Source organism: Miniopterus natalensis, chromosome 1, assembly GCF_054644295.1.
Source record: "Miniopterus natalensis isolate mMinNat1 chromosome 1, mMinNat1.hap1, whole genome shotgun sequence".
In the NCBI taxonomy this organism is placed as follows: Eukaryota; Metazoa; Chordata; class Mammalia; order Chiroptera; family Miniopteridae; genus Miniopterus; species Miniopterus natalensis.
The window spans coordinates 53,854,983-53,873,760 of NC_142081.1; the positions used below are offsets into that span (position 1 = coordinate 53,854,983).

General features: G+C 42.0%; 1 protein-coding gene across 2 annotated transcripts in view; it reads left to right on the forward strand.

Moving 5' to 3' along the window:
* FBN1 (fibrillin 1) overlaps nucleotides 1-18,778 on the forward strand; it is a 229,393-nt gene that overhangs the window by 104,036 nt on the left and 106,579 nt on the right. For both annotated transcript variants that reach the window (XM_016211097.2, XM_087821626.1), the window contains exons 7-9: nucleotides 2,450-2,575; nucleotides 9,691-9,816; nucleotides 15,084-15,242. In XM_016211097.2, coding sequence (XP_016066583.2) covers nucleotides 2,450-2,575; nucleotides 9,691-9,816; nucleotides 15,084-15,242 — 411 coding nt within the window. The remainder of the gene's footprint in view (nucleotides 1-2,449; nucleotides 2,576-9,690; nucleotides 9,817-15,083; nucleotides 15,243-18,778) is intronic.

The following is an 18,778-nucleotide window of genomic DNA, read 5'->3' on the forward strand; positions in this document are numbered from 1 at the left end:
GGGTTGGTTTGGTTCTATATGTTAATTTTAAGGATACTATGCAACAACACAGAACTTGAGCTTAATCACACAGCTCTGTGGGTCTCCATTAAATTCCACTTCCATAAATTCCACTCCTGAGAAGCGCTGTCAGGGCTGGCCCCTGGCTTCTATGTACAACATACAGGTCCTTTGTGTGCCTTCGAACGAATCCTTCTCAGGGCCAGGAACAGCAAGAAGTGGCTTTGGAACCCCAGAATTACAATGGAGCTGATTGTACGATTTCACAAGTCGAAGAGGAAATTTAGTTCCCCTTTTCTTTGGTGCCTTCTCACTTTTCTCATCCTTAGAAAGTCCCAGTGACTTTTGAGGATATTCTTGGCGTCGGTGTTCTGAAGTCAGCTAAGACCCGTGAACTCACTGACTGACCAGAGGGCCAGAGCCTGAGCGCCCAGCGCCCGTGCCTGAGTCAGGGGCCAAGGCGCCAAGATAGCTGGGGAGGGGGGCGAAGGAAGAGGGAGGGGAAAGAGCTGCTGCTCGGTACTTTGCTGTTCATTTCGTGCAATCTGGACTTTTCCAGCATTTTCCCTCTATCCCTTCCTGACTCTGCTATTCAACGCCCAAGAAAAAAGGTATCTTATAAGAAAATTTGTGAAAAGCCATGGAATCAAAATGGTAGTTGTATTGCCACTTTGAGAATGAAATTCTTTATTCCCCCCTCCTCCCCCACCTCCGAGGGATTCTGCTATCAGCTTGGGGCTCTGTCTCCTTGCTGGTGTTCTTCGTCTTTGGGCCAGATGTAAGGGGCTGTGGGCAAATGGGTTCATCAAGGAGCGTATTTGGTCTTCATTTTTGGAATGTATGACCAGTATTGAAGTGCCCCATCTGTATTTCCTCTTGGCCAAAAATCATAATCAACAAGACTGCCTAGTTTTGCTTCTATGTACAATCTTAATTTTAAATAACATTTTAATAAACATATTCAACCTATCAATTAAATAGAAAATTCTGGTCTAAGACAAAATTGACATCGGCTATAAGACATAATTATATTTCACATATAGTCATTAATTTGGGGGCCAGGACATTCCATCTAAAGCAGTAAGGGACTCTTTTATACCAAAATAAATTGTTGTCCCTTAAATGCACCTTTTCCTGCTTGCCAACTTTTCTCAGGTTTTTTAGAGGTCTTACAATTGGCAATCACTCTCTTCCTTCACACAATGAAGAGTAAAACTAAAGAGGTTACTAGACTTCCAGATTTTTAAAAGATACCCAAAGCAGAGAAAGAAATGTTAGACTGCCTCCCTGGGGTTCTTTATTAAACCAGACTTTTGCATGTTGTGGATAAAGGGATGGAGAAGAGTATATATACACTTTCACCATTTTTTTAACTGGACGTAATGATCCTGGATTGATTACCTTTGTTCCTGGAAGGTTCATCTTTGAGGTTCCATGTAGGACCCATAGGTTTATTCCTTGGGAGCTGGGGATATAGCAGTGAACGAAATGGACAAAAAACCTCTTGTATTGAAGACAATCAATTTATAAATCAAAACAAAGCCAACCTATGTAATAGGTCACTTGGTAATTCGTCCTACGTAGAAGAATAATCACAGTAACTAAGGAGGGTGGTGAGTGACGGGGGGCCAAGTGCTGCTATTAGGCTCAGCTTCTGAAGTGCCTGTGGAGCAGAGACCTGATAGATGGGATGACGTGAGCCATGCAGCTGTGTGGGGGAAGAATAGTCCAGGCAGAGGGGCCACTGCCTCCAAGCCCGAGGCAGGTGCCTTCGTGGTGTATTTGGGGCAAGGCAAGGAAGCCAGTGTAGATGGAGAGGCATGAGAGAGGGAGAGGTTAGGAGGTGAGATCAGAGAGTAAGGGGTCAGGTAGAATTTTCTAGGGCTTCATGTGGATTTGAGTTTTGAGGTGAGGACACACTCTAACTTTAAAAGGTTCTCTCTCATCTGCCAGCAAGGTGCTTTCATCTGGGGTTCTTGCTCACCTCTTGGCCTACCTTCCTGGGTTGTTTTAATTTTTATTGTACAGGACAGTTCTACAGAATGCAAGGTGAACATTTTGCATTTTATTTGTATAAAAACATTAGCTGTCTTATGTAGGCTGAGTGATCTTATTTAAGTAGATTCCATTTTAACTGAATTATTCAATACAACTCAAAGACAGTTTTGCTAAGATTGCATTGCATTTTGATTCTAAGGGTTTCTTGAATAATTCCAGTGCTTACTGTCAACCTTGTTTGCTATTGTGCCTTTGTACTTTGCAGAGTTCATGATCACACCTCAAAAGTTAGTATAAATATTCTTCTTCTTTACATGAGGGAAGATGGAAGATGGAAAAATAAAGAATGCTTGTAACTTCTTATAGAAAACATTATAAGAATACTTTAGGTGAATCAATGAATTTTGTATAAATCTCTCTCTTTCTCTCCCCCCCTCCTAAAATTTGACAGATGTGGACGAATGCCAGGCCATCCCTGGGCTCTGTCAAGGAGGAAATTGCATTAACACCGTTGGGTCTTTTGAGTGCAAATGCCCTGCTGGACACAAATTTAATGAAGTTTCACAAAAATGTGAAGGTAAGAAATATCAGGCTTTGCAGTTCAGGGATGGATGGTCAGGTAAAACTCAAATCAGTGACAAGCTTTTTTTGTAAATTGTTCCTAATTCCTCCTGTCTTTGTCATCCCTGTGAATGTGTAAATATAGCATTCTTAGCTTTGTGCTATGGAACCAGAAAAACCCAGCAATTCTTTTCACTTTTATAGACCTAAAATAAGACATCCATCTGAATAAAAATAAATATTAAAACATGAAATTCTTATTTTATTTCTGTTGTTGACATTACTACAGATGTTCTCCATTTCCCAATATTTGGGTGACAACGTTCAAAACACATATCTTTTCATAGCTCTGGAGATATAAATTTAAATTTGATCGTAACATATCATTAGACTACCATATCTTCTGATGTTTTTCTAGTTAAAATGTATGCTTGATTTTTAAAAAAGAGATCTCTTGACTCATTTGTTCTCTAAGTACAAGTTTAGGATTTTTTTTTTCTGCCTATCAAATGGACACCTTTCGATGCTAATCAAACAAAAATGATGAGGTAGATTGATTTATTTGCATCTAGCTTATAGATTGAGCTTCTGAAAATATATGTGCAGACACTGTGTTCATACTCACCACTACTGCTATGTGCCAAAAAGAGGCCTGGCTTCCAAGTGTAATAAATACTTTTTTATGAGAGGGAAACACCTAGGAAATAAGTGGGCGGCATTGAACCCCCTTTTCTGTTGTGAGTGCATGTACCTTATGTGTAATACCTGACAGTAAAATAACAACATTCTCAAAGCTACATCTCCAATCAAGCTCAGCAGAGAAAACATTTTTTAATCTCCACTCACTCTACCTGGTGTGATACGAGGCTTTATTTAGATGTGTGCACTCTTGTTGAAAGTATTGTTTCTATACGCCTGAGCCCTGGCAATGAGAAATAGTTTATTCTAAGTCACTAGACAGTCACTAGACTAGGCTTGGATCATTAATCTTTCTTCATTGATAGCCACAGTATGTCATACACATGAAATTAAATTTGAGGTGCAATTCATAAATTATATATAAGTAGTTTAATATCTACTTGCCCTGACAATGAATTATCTAACTCTGAAAGAATTGTCTTTAAGGGTTTCAGTTGTTTTTAAGTTACTAATCATCATAGAACTTATAGTGATATATTCTTGAACATGCCGTAAACAGCTAGGGTAACTCTGAAAAGTATTTGTTCTTTCTAAAGAAGTAGTACTTCTTAAAAGCATGGTGAGTTTCAAAGAACAATAAAGTTGACTCTCTGTAGGCCAATGCATTTTACAAGTTTTATTGTAGGTTAAGTTAGAAGAAGAGAATGTTGATACTGAAAGGGGCAAGGACTTACCTAGTTCCACCCTTTCACATTATTGATTAGGAACTGTATCTGAGGTATGTTAGGTGCCCTGTCTGAGGTCATTTGGCTGGTGCTAAAGTCTACTTCTTTTGATTCACGCTCTAGCACTTATAAGATATTGTCTTCTTTCCTAGGCGTAAGCCATTACCTCTACTTTAACAACTGTATTCCTAATATTTCCAAATATTTAAAATATGATGGTATAGATTTCTAGGTATTATCATACATATCTTTCTCTGAAATTAATACGCTATTAAGGTTTATCACATGCAGACTCCACATCAACAGTGGGTTGTGTCTCACATTTTTAGGCTTTCTGAGCTTAATATATTCAGCTTCAAGAGACAGAGTCAGCTTTAAGAGAGGGTGATAATGGGCTATAGGACTTGCCCAATCTGTTTTGTGGCTGGGAAGTACGGTAGCTTCCAGCCGCAACTGGAATTGTTTTCCCGAGTCCCTTATCTTTCACTCAGACTCATCAGTGAACAGTAGTCGGGATTGATCGTCTTCTACTGTTGTGAACTAGACAGAAGATACTCAGATTTAATATTCAGACTGAAACTAAAGCAATTCAAAATCCTTCTATTAATGCTAAGAACCCTGTTACGGTGGTGTATCTAATGGACCAAAAATCCAGTCTGAGAAGTACTTAACCCTTTCCCACAAATATCTGCCCCCCCCCCCGCCTACATATTGAAGTCAGTAGCAAGATAAAAACAGAATACTTTTGGCTAGACCTTTTTCTTTCTTTCTTTGCCATCTCCTGTTATATTAAATTCAGATGATGTTTTTTCCCCTCTTCCTTTTTATTTGTCTATGCAAAACTGATATTGGAAGAGCATGTCCTGTCCATACTTCACGTTCTCGGCCCTGGAGGCTGCTGTGGGCATTGTTGCCCTGCTTACCCTGGTAGGAAAGTAATTGGAAAGTCCTCTGAGGACGCTTGGTGAGCTGGGTCCCTGCCAGCTTCCTTGCTCTTCTCCCGCTGCAGCGCCTCATGACTGGGATGGCATCACTCTGGGCACAGGAGGGTCTCCAGATGGTCCATGGAAGGAATTCCAGAAAGTCTGGCCCACATTGCTGGAAGGGTGAAGAGACCATCTCTGAGCCCTAGAAGATGGTCAGGCCGCAGTGGGATTCTGTGCCCTTGTGAAAAACTGTCTTGGCACCTTTGTCATTACTTTGGGTGGCTTTTAAAATATATCTTCCTCCTGACTTGGAGAGGAAGGAACTGGGTATCTGGAAGCCCACAGTCATGAGAAACACACACCAATTCAATCAAAAATTGGCTTTAGCAAATTTACAATATGCTAACCTTCACTCCCTTTGTGATGGTGAAAACAGCTTTTCATGAGACGTCCCTTTGGGAGAATTCTCCTTTCTTAAAATAGTCTCCTTTTCACAAAACTTTTAAAAAAAGTCATGTACGAAGTTTTATATCAACACACACATTTTAGGTACATTTGAAATGTAAATTAACAAGCTGTCGTGATTAAATAATAATTATTGAATTTTCATAAATTTAAGAAGAAGGAGATTGAGAGTCATGGCTGTGATATGAGAAAGAGGGAAACAGTTCATGCCGACCTTCGCTGTGATTTTTTTGATGACTCTAGCGTGTGCACACGAAAGAATAGGAGTGTTTCCTTTTCGGAAACCAAGTCCGTATTTGTGTAGGTTACTGTGGGAGGAAATTAAGAAATAAAAAGTGTAATTAAAGGATTAAGTTTTATTTCTGGAAGAAGTCCCTTGGATTCCTCATGAACCACTAATATTTTAGGATTTAGATTATCACCAGCCCAGCCTTCAGCAATTATAATAGCGCGGCATGGTGCAAAGGACTTCTAAAAAAGGTAGCTCTTAAGTCTGTGTACTTCCTAAAATGTGAGCCAAAAACCTAAGACTTCCCTTTCTGAAATAATGGCATATTTATCTGATGGCGACTTGCTCTTAGAGATTCTTATCTCTCAGGCATCAAGGAGAATTCCTGGGCTACTCACCCCTTTGCCATAGATGGGGCTCCATCCCCTGCAGCTGGTTGCAGGCCCATGACTCTCACCGATCAGGGTCACCAGCCGGTTCCCCATACAGTTGCTGAACAAAATCTCTGGTAGAGACATAAGAGCCCAGGGAATAAGGCAGACCTGGTCCTAGTCCTGATGATGTCCCCCATCCTCTGTGTGATCTTGGACAAGTCGGTTACCAGCTCTGTTACCTCGGCTTTCAAATGAGGAGGTTGAACAGGATGGTGCCTGGGGTTCTCTCCAGTTCTGCCATCCAGGCTTCATCTTCACATGCCCTGTTATTTTCCAGTTGTGATCAGACTGCTGGTGCCGCGTGAAGAAGAGACCACGCAAACTGGCATACCTGGGGTGACTGTAACATAGCGTGGCGGAGGGGGTTTCCCACAGGACTTGAAGAATCAGCTTGTTTACTTTTTAGTCACACATTTTTCACCGGGGTTGGTGTGTCTAATAAAGCAAAGCTCGTCTCACAGGCTTGGTGACATTCATGATTATTAGTGTCATATGTTGGTTTTAAACAGCTGCCAGGATTTTTAGTTGTGTGTTTTTTCTCTCTCACTCAGTGAGTAATCTAGACAGTCCCGATCAGGCTAACTGGTTTGCCCTGTTTCTCTCATGGTAGATGGCCATGATCTTGGATGGAGCTCCTGAGTGTCCCAATCATACCTGCCCCCAGAGCCTGGACTGACCTTTCTCCCATCTGCCCCCATTCCCTCCCCTCCTGCAAGAAGATCCCCAGGATAGAGAAATGGCTGAGGGGCAGGAAGAACACCCAGGGAGAGCAGATGAGACAGGGGGTGGGGTGGGCTGGGGTGGGGGGGACAAAGAAGATCAGGAACAGAAGACGGGGCAGCAAATAGGATGGAGAAGGACCTACCATTTTTGTCCCTTCTCAGGTTAACAGCAAGAAGCCAAGAGTGGCCCAGGCAGCTCCCAGGGATAGCTACTTCCCAGCAGCTCTGCCTTCCCTCTGCCCTAAGGAAACAGGGGAAGTGTCCAGAGCATAGAAGTAGCTCTTCTCAGCCAAGCCACACTGCTCACCAGGTCCCTGAAACAGATTTACTTTTATGGCTCACATTTGAGACAGACTTGACTTACAGAAAGTAGAAAGCCACTGTTCTCAGACTCTCTCCTACACGGGATCCCTGAAATGCTATTGAAAGGAGATAAACACAGAGTGATGAGAGCCTGGAGAAATAATAAATTAGTATGAATGAGTTTTGGAGTATAAGTGACTCCAATTCAAATGCTTTCTTTATTTAGCTGTTTACTCTCAGAGGCTTCCACACAGCCATGGTCAGAACTCTTGCTTCCATCACTGGGAAGTGATGGGGCTGAGGAAGCCGGTGGTGCAGGGAAGTAGAGAGGCCTTAGACCCATGAAGGATAACAGCTGTGTCACTGAGGAGAGGACATTGAAGGGAATTCAGAGCCATTGGAGCTTTTTCATATTGAACAGTATGGTCTGGGAGTTTTATCTTGATCTGTGTGAAAATTGGGGAGGTTCACACTATAGGGTGTTTTCTCACCTGTTGACCTTTGAGGGCAAGCACCCAAGTCGAAACCTGCCCCCCCAGCCCCTGCAGTGGAGTCTTGGGTTTAACATCTCTTTACAAATGAGCCTCTTTGCTCTTATTTCGGGTGTTGCTCATGCCAGTTTTCTGAAGGCTTCCTGGGCACCAGAATTACAGTGAGAGTTGGACAAGTTGACACACAAAGCATTTAGACAATGCCTGGCACCCAGTGCATGTCAACTCATTATTGTTGTGATAATCTTCAGTAAAGGGTCCAGATCTGACCTAGCCAGCCTGTTAAGATATTTCCTCCATCCTGCCAATTAATTCTGGTTTTTAAATAACTTTTTTTTTTTACATATGCTATCAATTGAATAACCTCTTTGGATATTGATATATGCTGTGTTTTTAATAGGAAGGATAGCAATCATTTATACTAACAGGTAGAAAAATATTTCTTTCAATAGACACTCTCTCCCCTCAGGATCTTTGATAGATAGTATATTACTCAGACACTAACTTTTAGGGACACTTTGAGAAAGGTACATTCTTCTTAATACATTTGTGGTAAGTTGCATTCTCCTCTGTCCATAAATGAATTCCTGAATCCTCTAGGCCATTTGACATACTTGTTTGGCTATTTGTTGGTGATAGGTAGGAGCGTGGCTGGTAAATACAGAAGGATCAAAGTCAAAGAACTGTCTTAGAATGTGCCCTGAGATGTTATGCCAGTGCTGGGACCTTCGGCTCTGTCCTCGGCTGTTTCTCTGCCTGACTTTCACTGGCTCCAGTGAAGTACATGTCTGTGGGAGAGAATGTGCACCTTTACCATTACACAACGTTCCAGCGACAATGCTGTTTATGTTCTCATTGGCTCTAATATAAGCACTGAAATGTTATTTGGTTTAGACAATAACCCAGCATAGAAGGATGGAGATTTTGCTTTTAAAAAGGTTGAACTGCATGTAAACAGTATCCCTGCTGCCTTTCTAACTTGAGTCAGAAGAAACTTGAATCTGGTCCACTTAGAACTCTTATTTAGTTTTATAGGTGAAGAGCAGTACTTCAGCTGGAGAATAGATGTTCTTATTTCTAAACTGGACGGCTTTCTGAATGCCAGCAGTGTTAGTCCAGCCAGGAGACTTGGGTGAAGCCGCACCCCTCCCTAGGTCAGTGCAGAAGCCATGCTCATCTTAGTGATGAACCGTGCAGGCCTCTCTGCCGAGTCCACGTGTAGCCTAAGCAGGTCGTGCTCGATTTCTTCTTGTCCCTCTCGGTGCCACATCTACTGACAACTGTCAGTGTCTGATTCTGGCTCTTGAAAAGCTCCCCCTGAAGACAAAATGGTCAGATTTGTCCTAAGTGGCCTCAGACCTTGGAGGCTGACCTCAACTTTGGCCTCAGCTGACCCCACAGACAATCTGGGAATTGGAGTTGTTTCCAGAGTTGTCCCTATGGGGCCAGATGAGCAGATTATCTCTTCTCCACAAGCGGTCATTGGGTGTGGGCTCCTAGGAAAGGTTTAGGCTCAGGTGAGATGTCACAGGCAGCTAAGGCAGTCCAGGGGGAAGCTGAGAGCTGGAGGCCATCTGCTGATGGCACCCCGAGTGCTGGGTCATGTCCCCCATTGAGGGTTCTGGGGGAATATCCCAGTGCTCCCCACAATTCTCCCCTGAATGCACAGAAGAGCATCGTGATAGCCATCTGAGTGCCCCTGAGAACACCGGCGTGGCCAAGTCTTGGTTGTCACTCAGACCACGTGGTCTTCTCTGTAGGGTTTTAGTATCTGCTTTGTAGAAAATCAGATTGAAGTGAAACACAGGAACTGATGCAGAATGTAGGGTAAATAGAAAGAAAGCTTAACTCAGTGCAAACCATGGAGCAAGAAGGAAAACAGAATTTAAAATAAATAACATTTGGAATGTTAGCCTGCTGTAGTTACTTGGTGAAACAGCAGTGCACAGTTTTAGATTTTGAAGGGGACGTTTCTTTTATTTTGCTCTAATAACTTGAACTTGATGAATTACTTGTGTGAACCTGTGTTGAGAGGAGAAGTACCCACTCTTTGAGTTGAGTATATTATGTGCAGCTTTTGTTCTATAAAGGTTGCTGTTTCTGGTGACACGATTTGACTAATGTTACATCTGAGTCCTTGGAATGACAATTTTATATTGTTTTTTTACCAGTACTGCAACTCTTCTTTATGTTCCAGATATTGATGAGTGCAGCACAATTCCTGGAGTCTGTGATGGAGGCGAATGTACAAACACAGTCAGCAGCTACTTTTGCAAATGTCCCCCTGGATTCTACACCTCTCCCGATGGCACAAGATGCATAGGTGGGTTTAACTGTAAACCGTGTGCATGGTTTCTCTAAATCAGTTTCATCATGAACATCTTTCTAAACAAGTCTTTTAAGGGGGACATACAATTTCTCACCTAGTGTAAAATGTACCTTTATGGAAACCTATTAAGCAGTCAAGTACCCTCTGAAAGAGCAGAGGCACCCTGTGTTTCTGTTTTGGGATTTTTGCCGCCTACAAAGAGGGATGACCCAGGAAACCCTACGGGTATCCTCAGGCTATGAATTAACCTTACAGTTATGCAAGTGTCAAACCTCGAAGCCATCCTTGACCCCTCTCTCTTTTGATCCCCGATCTTCAATCATTTCCTGGGACCTATGTTACTTAAGGTCTGAAGTTTTGCCATAATCTTTTAATTGGCCTCCCTGCTTCCTGGCTTCTCTACAATGTATCTTGTCAGATTTATCTTCCTAAAATAGTGCTTTGGTTAAATAATTCTCTTGCTCTGGTAATTTTCCATTAGGACTTGGAAATTAGTGGTTTTCAGTCCCATGGATCCTTCAGGTGCTGCAAAACCCTCCAGGGCTGCTGGGGTTGGAGAGGGGGGCTGTGAGAGTGGGGAGCTGTATGGAGAGGGCTCCTGCTCCCACTCCCAGCCCCCATGTCCACACCCTCCAGGCAACTCTGCTTTTGTCTGGTTAGATGTTAAGCTTCCATGAAAAATATCAATTAAATAAGAGGTTCTGTTGTTTAAAAAAATACATTTGACAACTGCTGAATTTAACAATTGCTGAGACTCCCTTCAAAGTCCATTATTCTAGAATCAAGTTCCAGAGTGTGCAGCCTAACAGCTAAGAAGCTTCACTCTCTGACCCCTCCCGACCTCGCTAAGTTGTCAACACAGCCCCTGCTTCTCACCCTCAAACAGGCCATTGGCTTTCTGTATTTTAAATTATTGAATTTATCGAGGTGACATAGGTCCTCAAATTCATACAGGCTTCAAGCCTACAACTCACTTCTTCGTGCCTGTAATCATACTTGCTGCCCCCGCCACTCCCAATACCCATCTTCTTAACTCAAGCAATTCCTCCCTTACCTGAGGACATGCTTCTCTTAAATGGCCTCATCAGGAAATTCTATGTCTACATGCTTTTATTTCCTAGTTAAGCTGCAGGCTCTCCTTAAAGACTAGCAACTGCTGTCCTTCTATCTCTGGTGGTTCTCAGCACAGTTCCTTGCCGTAGACACTTAGTATTTGTTGAAAATCAGGATGAGTAATTCTTTATTATTGGGACAAAGCTGGGAAGCCCATGGCACATGGCCTTGGAGGAGAGCGAATGCTATCTTTTGATGTTTGTTTCTGGCCCACATTTCTGAAGACATTCGGCTTCACATCCTCACCGCAGGCCATGGATTTCAAACCAAAACTAAATTGCACTTGAAATTCTGAATTCCTTTTTTCTTAGTCACATATACTAGAAGCTGAGGGCAGACCCTTGCAGTTGACATTTAGATAAGTACAACTAGTGAGGGAAGGATATCTGACTTTTCGTTTGAAGCAACAGGGATGCCCAGGTTGCTTGATTTTCCATGATCTAGCCGTAGATACAGGAACTGCAGTGAAAGGTTGGCAAGTGCAACATAGAGCTCCTTTGCCCCCAACATGTCCCTATTAGCACAGGACCTCCAGTGGTGATGCTTAGCAGAGAGGTAGATCAGAGGTTCCTTCCTGGCCAGATAATAGGTAGATTTTTTTTTTTTAACCTTCAAAAAAGCCTCAAACTATATTAAAACGATTAAAACACATTTACATATCAGGTTGTTTACATTTTGAAAATGTTTTTCTTTTTACTAAATATATCCATGCTAATTTTTTACAAAGGAGGGGGGTGGGGAGGGAACTAAGATTTATAGTTCGCCTCCTTGGTACAGGTAGTATTTTATGGAAGTTACCTGACTTGATGTTCACAACAGTGCCGTGGCTGGGAAGAGGCTGGGGTTTAGAGAGCCCAGTAAATAATTTGGTCCAGTTGTTTAAGTGACTAATAAGTGAGGGCGCTGGGTTTCCAGCCTGGGCCTCAGTCCACAGTCTGGACTCCTCCCACTGCTTCCTCCCACATGAAGCCAATACAGTAACTCTTTCTTGCCATGCCCCTGGGCAAGCCCTGTTTCTCCTTCTTTGGAACTTTATGGTACCCATAATTAGCAACTTACTGTATAAAATTATCCAGATGACATTTCTGCTTTAGCTAATGCTAATATTTCCTGCCATGGTAAACCACAGAACCCGCCCCCCCCCAAAAAAAAAATTTTATTCCTATTGGCAGGAAAATACATATCCAACTTATATACAAATCCAAGGTTTGTTGGTAAATTGGTTTGGAATTAGTAAACCTAACCAATAGAAAGTCCCATATGTAGATAGTAGTATGTAGTGCTTCCTTATATATCTCTTCTAAGCATGAAATTCTGTTACCTTCTGTGAGCACATTCTGAGACTCTCAGACCTCCTTGGCCCCAGTGTCCCACTTTACCCTATAAGCTCTGGCAGTAGCCTTTCATTTTATTTACTTTTTGTTCTGTGATCATTCTTTGGCACTTTATAATATTTTGTGTAGCGCTGTCTTTTCATATTAGTGTGTCTGTCACATCAATTCCTAGGAGGCCTAAAGATGTCCTGTAGCTAAGCTAGTTTATGCCTCACTGCCCTTAACACGGGGCTGGACACAACAGTGGATAGGAGAGGCCTGTTGATAGGCTAAGAGGACTTGCAAACACCTATTTATAATATATTTGTTCCGATTTAATGTGACTTCTGGGTCCCGAGAGGAAGGGCCATGTTTTTCAGATGGGGAGAAAGGAGGAAATTTCTATTTCTTTTCTGCCAGATGTCTTGGCCAGGGCAGGTTTAAAATAGATGATGGTGTCTGTGGTCCCCCCTACCTCCCTTTATCTCCTCCAAATCCTGATATTCTTTTCCCTGGGCTCCCATAGGTCTTCATGTCATCCTAAAGCCACCCCTTATCCTCTCTGCAAAGTGATCCTGCACCAGAATTATTTTCTTCCCACTTACTATGGCACTGCTACTTGATGACTTCGAAAACCTCAGGCTGAGGTTCCCAGGGCTCACTCCTCCAAATAGTGCCTGGTTTTCACAGATTTTCTCTTCCTTTACCTATTAGCCCATAGGTTTTCTTTAAAATGTTAAGTTATGTAAATGTGTGCATTTTAATCAAAGGCTCTCCTTCTGCCAAAAAAAAAGGAGGGGCGCAAAAATGATTATTGTGTATGCAGGTGCTATTTGTAAATCAAGGATTGTGGCAACCCACACATGGCTGATAATTTTTTCAACACTCACCATTTTGATCAAGAGTCTCAAACCCATTGATTTAACATATAAGTCAGCCAGCTGGGCAGTAAAATAGTGTCCTAGTTAACTTGCAAATAGACATTAGCCCACGGAGAGTTTGCTATGGGCAGTTGTGGGTCCCAGCTTTGCTCTGAATGGTAGCCCATGCTGAAAATTATGTACACAATTTTTGGTCAAGTGTTTATACTGGGTTTGGATACCAGATTCATTGGAAACTGGGATATAAGCCACTTTTGAACATCCTTTCCTGTTCTTAATAGCCTTTGGTTTCTGTCCCTGAGATGTTTCCTAATCCCTGGCTAGACAAGGTGTTGGTGGCTCTAAGGCAATGCTAATTAGAATGTAGACAGTTCTGTCTCTCTCCATTAGGGGGGCCGGCCGCCCTTGGCCTCCTGGAGCACACCTTGTCTGCTCCCCCTCTCCAGCCGTTCACCCTGGACCAGGCTGGAATAAAACCTGTTCTGCCTCTTTGCTGAGAATATTCGTCTGACCAGAGGTGCAAGAACTGGGACCACAAAACATTTCTGGAAAGCACATTCATCCTTGCTGGTGGTTTTAAGCACTTTTCAGAAATAGTCTTGCAGTCTTTAAAGCTGCCCTGCAGTTTTATGGTTTAGCTAGGGTTGTTGGAGCCTTCTTCCCTTGATGCTAACAATTTCACAATTTCTAAGTGAGCCTTGGGTTTTATTTTACTTCACTTTATTCATTTATTGTGGTCATCAAGATTTGAAGGCTTTGGGTTTTTAGGAATGGTGTAGATGAAAACAATTATAGGTATAACCCTCTTTGGGCAAACTTAATGTTTAATATTTAGACTTATAGGAAGCATAGGGATAGATTTTTTTACTATTAAAATGTCTGCACTTTAGAAAAGATTTTACCACTTATATTATTTTAAATGACAAACATATCTAAAATATTATGTACATCTCAAAACATTATTTTGTATTATCTATACAGAGATGTACTTTACTTGAAGGGACGCATACCCTTAATGCATGTCAGGTGGACCAAGGTGTTCAGTTGGCTACTTGCCTCCTTTATTTCACGGAACTACCTCAGAGGCCCATAAAGCAGGTAGCTTTCTCTTATGTCACAGGCTCTTTTTTGGTAGCCCGGAGTTTTACTTCAGTGTGTCAATGTTGTCATGACAGTCAGACATGATGTAACCCAATAAAAGTAATATATAGAAAGAAATATGTCTTCCCATGTTGCTTTGAGATGATACCTTCTGCCAAAAAAAAAAATCAAAAAAAAAAAAAATCTCCCAGAACCATTGTCTCCTTTAGAACTGAGAACTTGGACTCACCTGCATTTTGAACTTGTGGATAATTAGTGCCTTATAAAATGTGTTAGGGCCCCAGAACAAAAGGAAGTCTTGATCACCAGGCATTGGATCTGACTGCAAAGTGGCTCATTCCTTTAAAAAAAATCTCACAAGTCTGACTCACAGTTTCAGACTGAAAATAAGAAAGATCTTTTAGAAACTTAGACTATAGCACAGACCTAATGTTGTTTTAAAATAGATTTATATCAATATTTGCCTAAAGTGGCTCGAATTAAGTCGCTTGAAACCAAGGACAACACAGTCTCCCTTCAGTACAGAGACCTGTCTTTATAACTAATTAACTGTCACCGCCGTGATTTTCTTAGTCGCTCCTTTCCTATGGCACATATGGTTGTAATCATTCGTTCCCACCTTGGGATTGGAATGTGGGACCCCGGCCAACTGCACCAGCTCGCAGGGGCACAAGGTGTGAGCGGGAGAAGGGATTTCCAATGGAGCATTGTTCCCGAGAGGCCCGCAGCCTCCCTTCCAGGGCCAGGAGCGCCGATCCTCGCCGAGCCCGAGCCGAAGCCTGGAGGTGATGGGCGGCGGAGCGTCCTAACGAGTCGGATCTCAGTGATGTGTGTGTGTTTTCTGTTCTCTCAGACGTTCGCCCAGGATATTGTTACACGGCTCTGGCAAACGGGCGCTGTTCTAACCAGCTGCCACAGTCCATAACCAAAATGCAATGCTGCTGCGACGTCGGCCGGTGCTGGTCTCCGGGGGTCACCATCGCCCCTGAGATGTGTCCCATCAGAGCAACTGGTAAGAGCCCTTCAGTTTACTGCAGATCTCCCAGCTCAGCCCCACGTGCCTGGTGGCAGGCAGTGTGCATGACGCAGATCTGACGGAAACCCAAGTAAGAAAGATTCCCCAAAAGGAGAGAGACCTTCAGGAAAATTTCCCCAGATAAATGGATCGGGAAAATAGGTCTGTATGAATACGCGGTTTTCAGGCGCTTGCTCAGCTTGCTTACGATGGCGGGATAGCACCCTTTTCAGCAAGCACTTGCTCTCTCTCATTCTCGTCTAAGTCTCTTGGCCTCATGCTGTCCTCCAAAGCTCAGGATAAAACACAACTTTCTCAAGAGCCTTTCGGGTGAGTTATTCTGGGTACACGTTTCCTCCTTCCCTAACATCTGACACTTTCCTTTTCCTAGCTGCCAAGTTCTGTTGACTTTTTTTTACAGTATCTCTTTTATCTGTCATATTTATTTCCACTTAATGTTCATTTTCTCTCGCTGGGACCCTTGCGGTAGCCTCCTAACTGGTCTCCATGAACTCCACAGCTGCCACGTACATTTCCCAAAGCATAACTCATCTGAAGTTCAGTTAGAAAAAATTATGTCTGGGGAAAATGTAGAGAAAGATGTCCAGAAAATTTTTCCCAAGATGAACTCAGGCCATATACGCTGGGCTAAGTCACTTTATTTCTTGAAAATAAAATTTTACTACTTAATCTCATATATATAGAGTCCCAAAATGTGCTCCCAGTTCATCTTTTAACTCTCGTTCTTTAAAATAGCTTTATTTTCTAGTTAAATTATATGATCCAGCTTTCCTTGAACCCGGTCACAGCATTTCTAAACCCAAATGTTCTTTTTTCTAAATATTCCCCCCAGTTCAGGCCCGTGCTCCCTCTGCCCACCCCTGCCACCCTTGCCTGTTATATACCTTCTTGTCTGTTAAGGGTTGGCTCAAATATGACCCAGTCCATGACTCGCCCTAGAAAATGAGCTAGAAATGCTGCCTTTGTTCTCAGTGCCCCAGGTTGTGCTGTTACTGGCCACCAATCCCACCAGCCCCACTTTGTGCCTGTGTGTGTCCATGCACTGTTTTTTCATTAGTTGATAAATCTTATTAGGAGGTCTCATTTGTTATTTTAGTCCCCTATTCCTTATGCTTTAAAAAAACCAAAAAAACCATGTCCACAGTACTTAGCAAAATCTTGCTTATAGGAGGCATTCATGTGGAGTGAACAACTTGTTAAGTGACATCTTTCCCACCTGTTCTAAGTAGAAACTGGGGTTATATATATCCCTCTCAACCTGAGTCCTGAAAAGTATATTTAAATCAGGGAAATTTAGGAGAGAAAATGAAGGTGAGGGCGGATAATGCAGAGTTAATGAAATACTTCAGGGTATGCTATTCACAGAATGTAAATTGCCCATTATCAAGGGTTATAGAATTGCTCACAGATGTTACTATAAAATTTCTGTTTATTGCTGAGAATTATATGTGTGGGTTAAAGAAGCAATAAAATCTTTCAATATATTTTAACATATACCAAGTCATAGATTTTGTTTGATTTGCTTACTGTATCTGCCTAAAAATATAATCCACCCTCCATCATTCACGAGGGGGACCATTTAGTAGGTCACTGTTTGGACACACATGACTTCCTACTAGGACATATGGCTTGGCTACCAGGCAAGTCACTTTTTAAATACATATGTTAACTTAAGAATCAGCAGCATTGATGTGAATTGCTTCCTACGTTCAGGCCTTGAATAGAGGAGAGAGAAAACTAGAGCAGGTTTAGGTGTCTGAAGACCGACTTTGGGACGCACAGTGCAGACCCTGCCCTCAGGTCCCAGGTGTACCATGGAAAGATGCACAACTTGACATAGGCCCAGGGCAAAGCAGATGATAGAGAAAACTAATTTGCAGGTAGTTTGTTTGCTCAAATGTTCCAGCACCAGTGCTACAGAGCTCGGGCTTCTTATGTAGACTGATGATATAGGAAGGAATATTTTAGATGGGTCAGCTTTTTCCTCTTCAAAAAATAAAATCTCTATCATGGGTTAAATGGAAATAGGAAAGGTGGACATCAGCTGAACAAAATTCGCCCCAGATTGATGATCCTGAATATAAAGAGACTCAATGGACAGTTATTAAGCTGGAGAAAGTAGAAGAGAGTACAGGACCTGGTCTGATACACTGTCCTGGAGAGGGTAAGGTGAATTTAATGGCATGCTTAAAGTAATACACCCACCTAATTAGCAGAAATTATGATGAGCTACCCAACTTCTTTTATACAAATGCTAAAAGAAAGAAAGAAAGAAAGAAAGAAAGAAAGAAAGAAAGAAAGAAAGAAAGAAAGAAAGAAAGAAAAGAAAGAAGGAGGGAGGGAGGGAAGGAAGGAAGGAAGGAAGGAAGGAAGGAAGGAAGGAAGGAAGGAAGGAAGGAAGGGAAAAAAGAAAGAAAGAAAGAAAGAAAGAAAGAAAGAAAGAAAGAAAGAAAGAAAGAAAGAAAGAAAGAAAGAAAGAAAGAGAGAGAAAGAGAGAGAGAAAGAGAGAGAGAAAGAGAGAGAGAAAGAGAGAGAGAAAGAGAGAGAGAGAGAGAGAGAGAGAGAGAGAGAGAGAGAAAGAGAGAGAGAGAGAGAGAGAGAAAGAAAGAAAGGGAAAGAAAGAAGAAAGAAAGAAAGAAAGAAAGAAAGAAAGAAAGAAAGAAAGAAAGAAAGAAGGAAGGAAGGAAGGAAGGAAGGAAGGAAGGAAGGAAGGAAGGAAGGAAGAAGAAAGAAAGAAAGAAAGAAAGAAAGAAAGAAAGAAAGAAAGAAAGAAAGAAAGAAAGAAAGAAGAGAAAGAAAGGCTGATTGGTACTTGGAAGCAAAGTGAGTCCCTTAATATAATTGGCATTCAATTAAATCCAACATAGTTAACGAATTCCTCTGATGTACGGTTTCAGACACAATTTAGGGGCTAGGCTAAGAGTGGGAGGTTGAACTATGAATGCATCTCAGGAAGACATTTTACTGTGTCTCAGAAGAAGTCAGATTTCAATCCACAAGGAAATGAAAAATACTGGCCAAATTTATATTAATGGATTAAACTAATATAGAAAGTATCTATGGGAGAATCTCTGTGTGACAGGGACAATACAATTATCAACATTCTGCCAAGAGAGTAAAAATACATTAAAAATCACATGGTTAGTTTACTCATGGAAGGTCACTGTGACAAAATATGGCTATTTGTGGAAAACATGAAAGCGATTGGTTAAGCGAATACATCTGTGGAAACCTGGGTACTGTTTATAAACACCTGTTTGAAAGCCCAGGGAAAAAAAGGTGTCACAAATCTAAAGATGATCTCTTTTAATAAAGATCTGGCACTGTGAGAAATAAGGATCTGCCTAAGTCAGGGTGTCCAAGTTCTGAGCATCATTATGCAGCATTAGCAGCAGACCTGCCGCCCCCTTCCCCCGGGCCGCTTCTTCACCATCACTTTCTTGTCTTTTACGGAGAGGTGTTCTTCAGGACTCCATCTCCACACTCCCTTCTCTTCATTTCCACATCTCCCT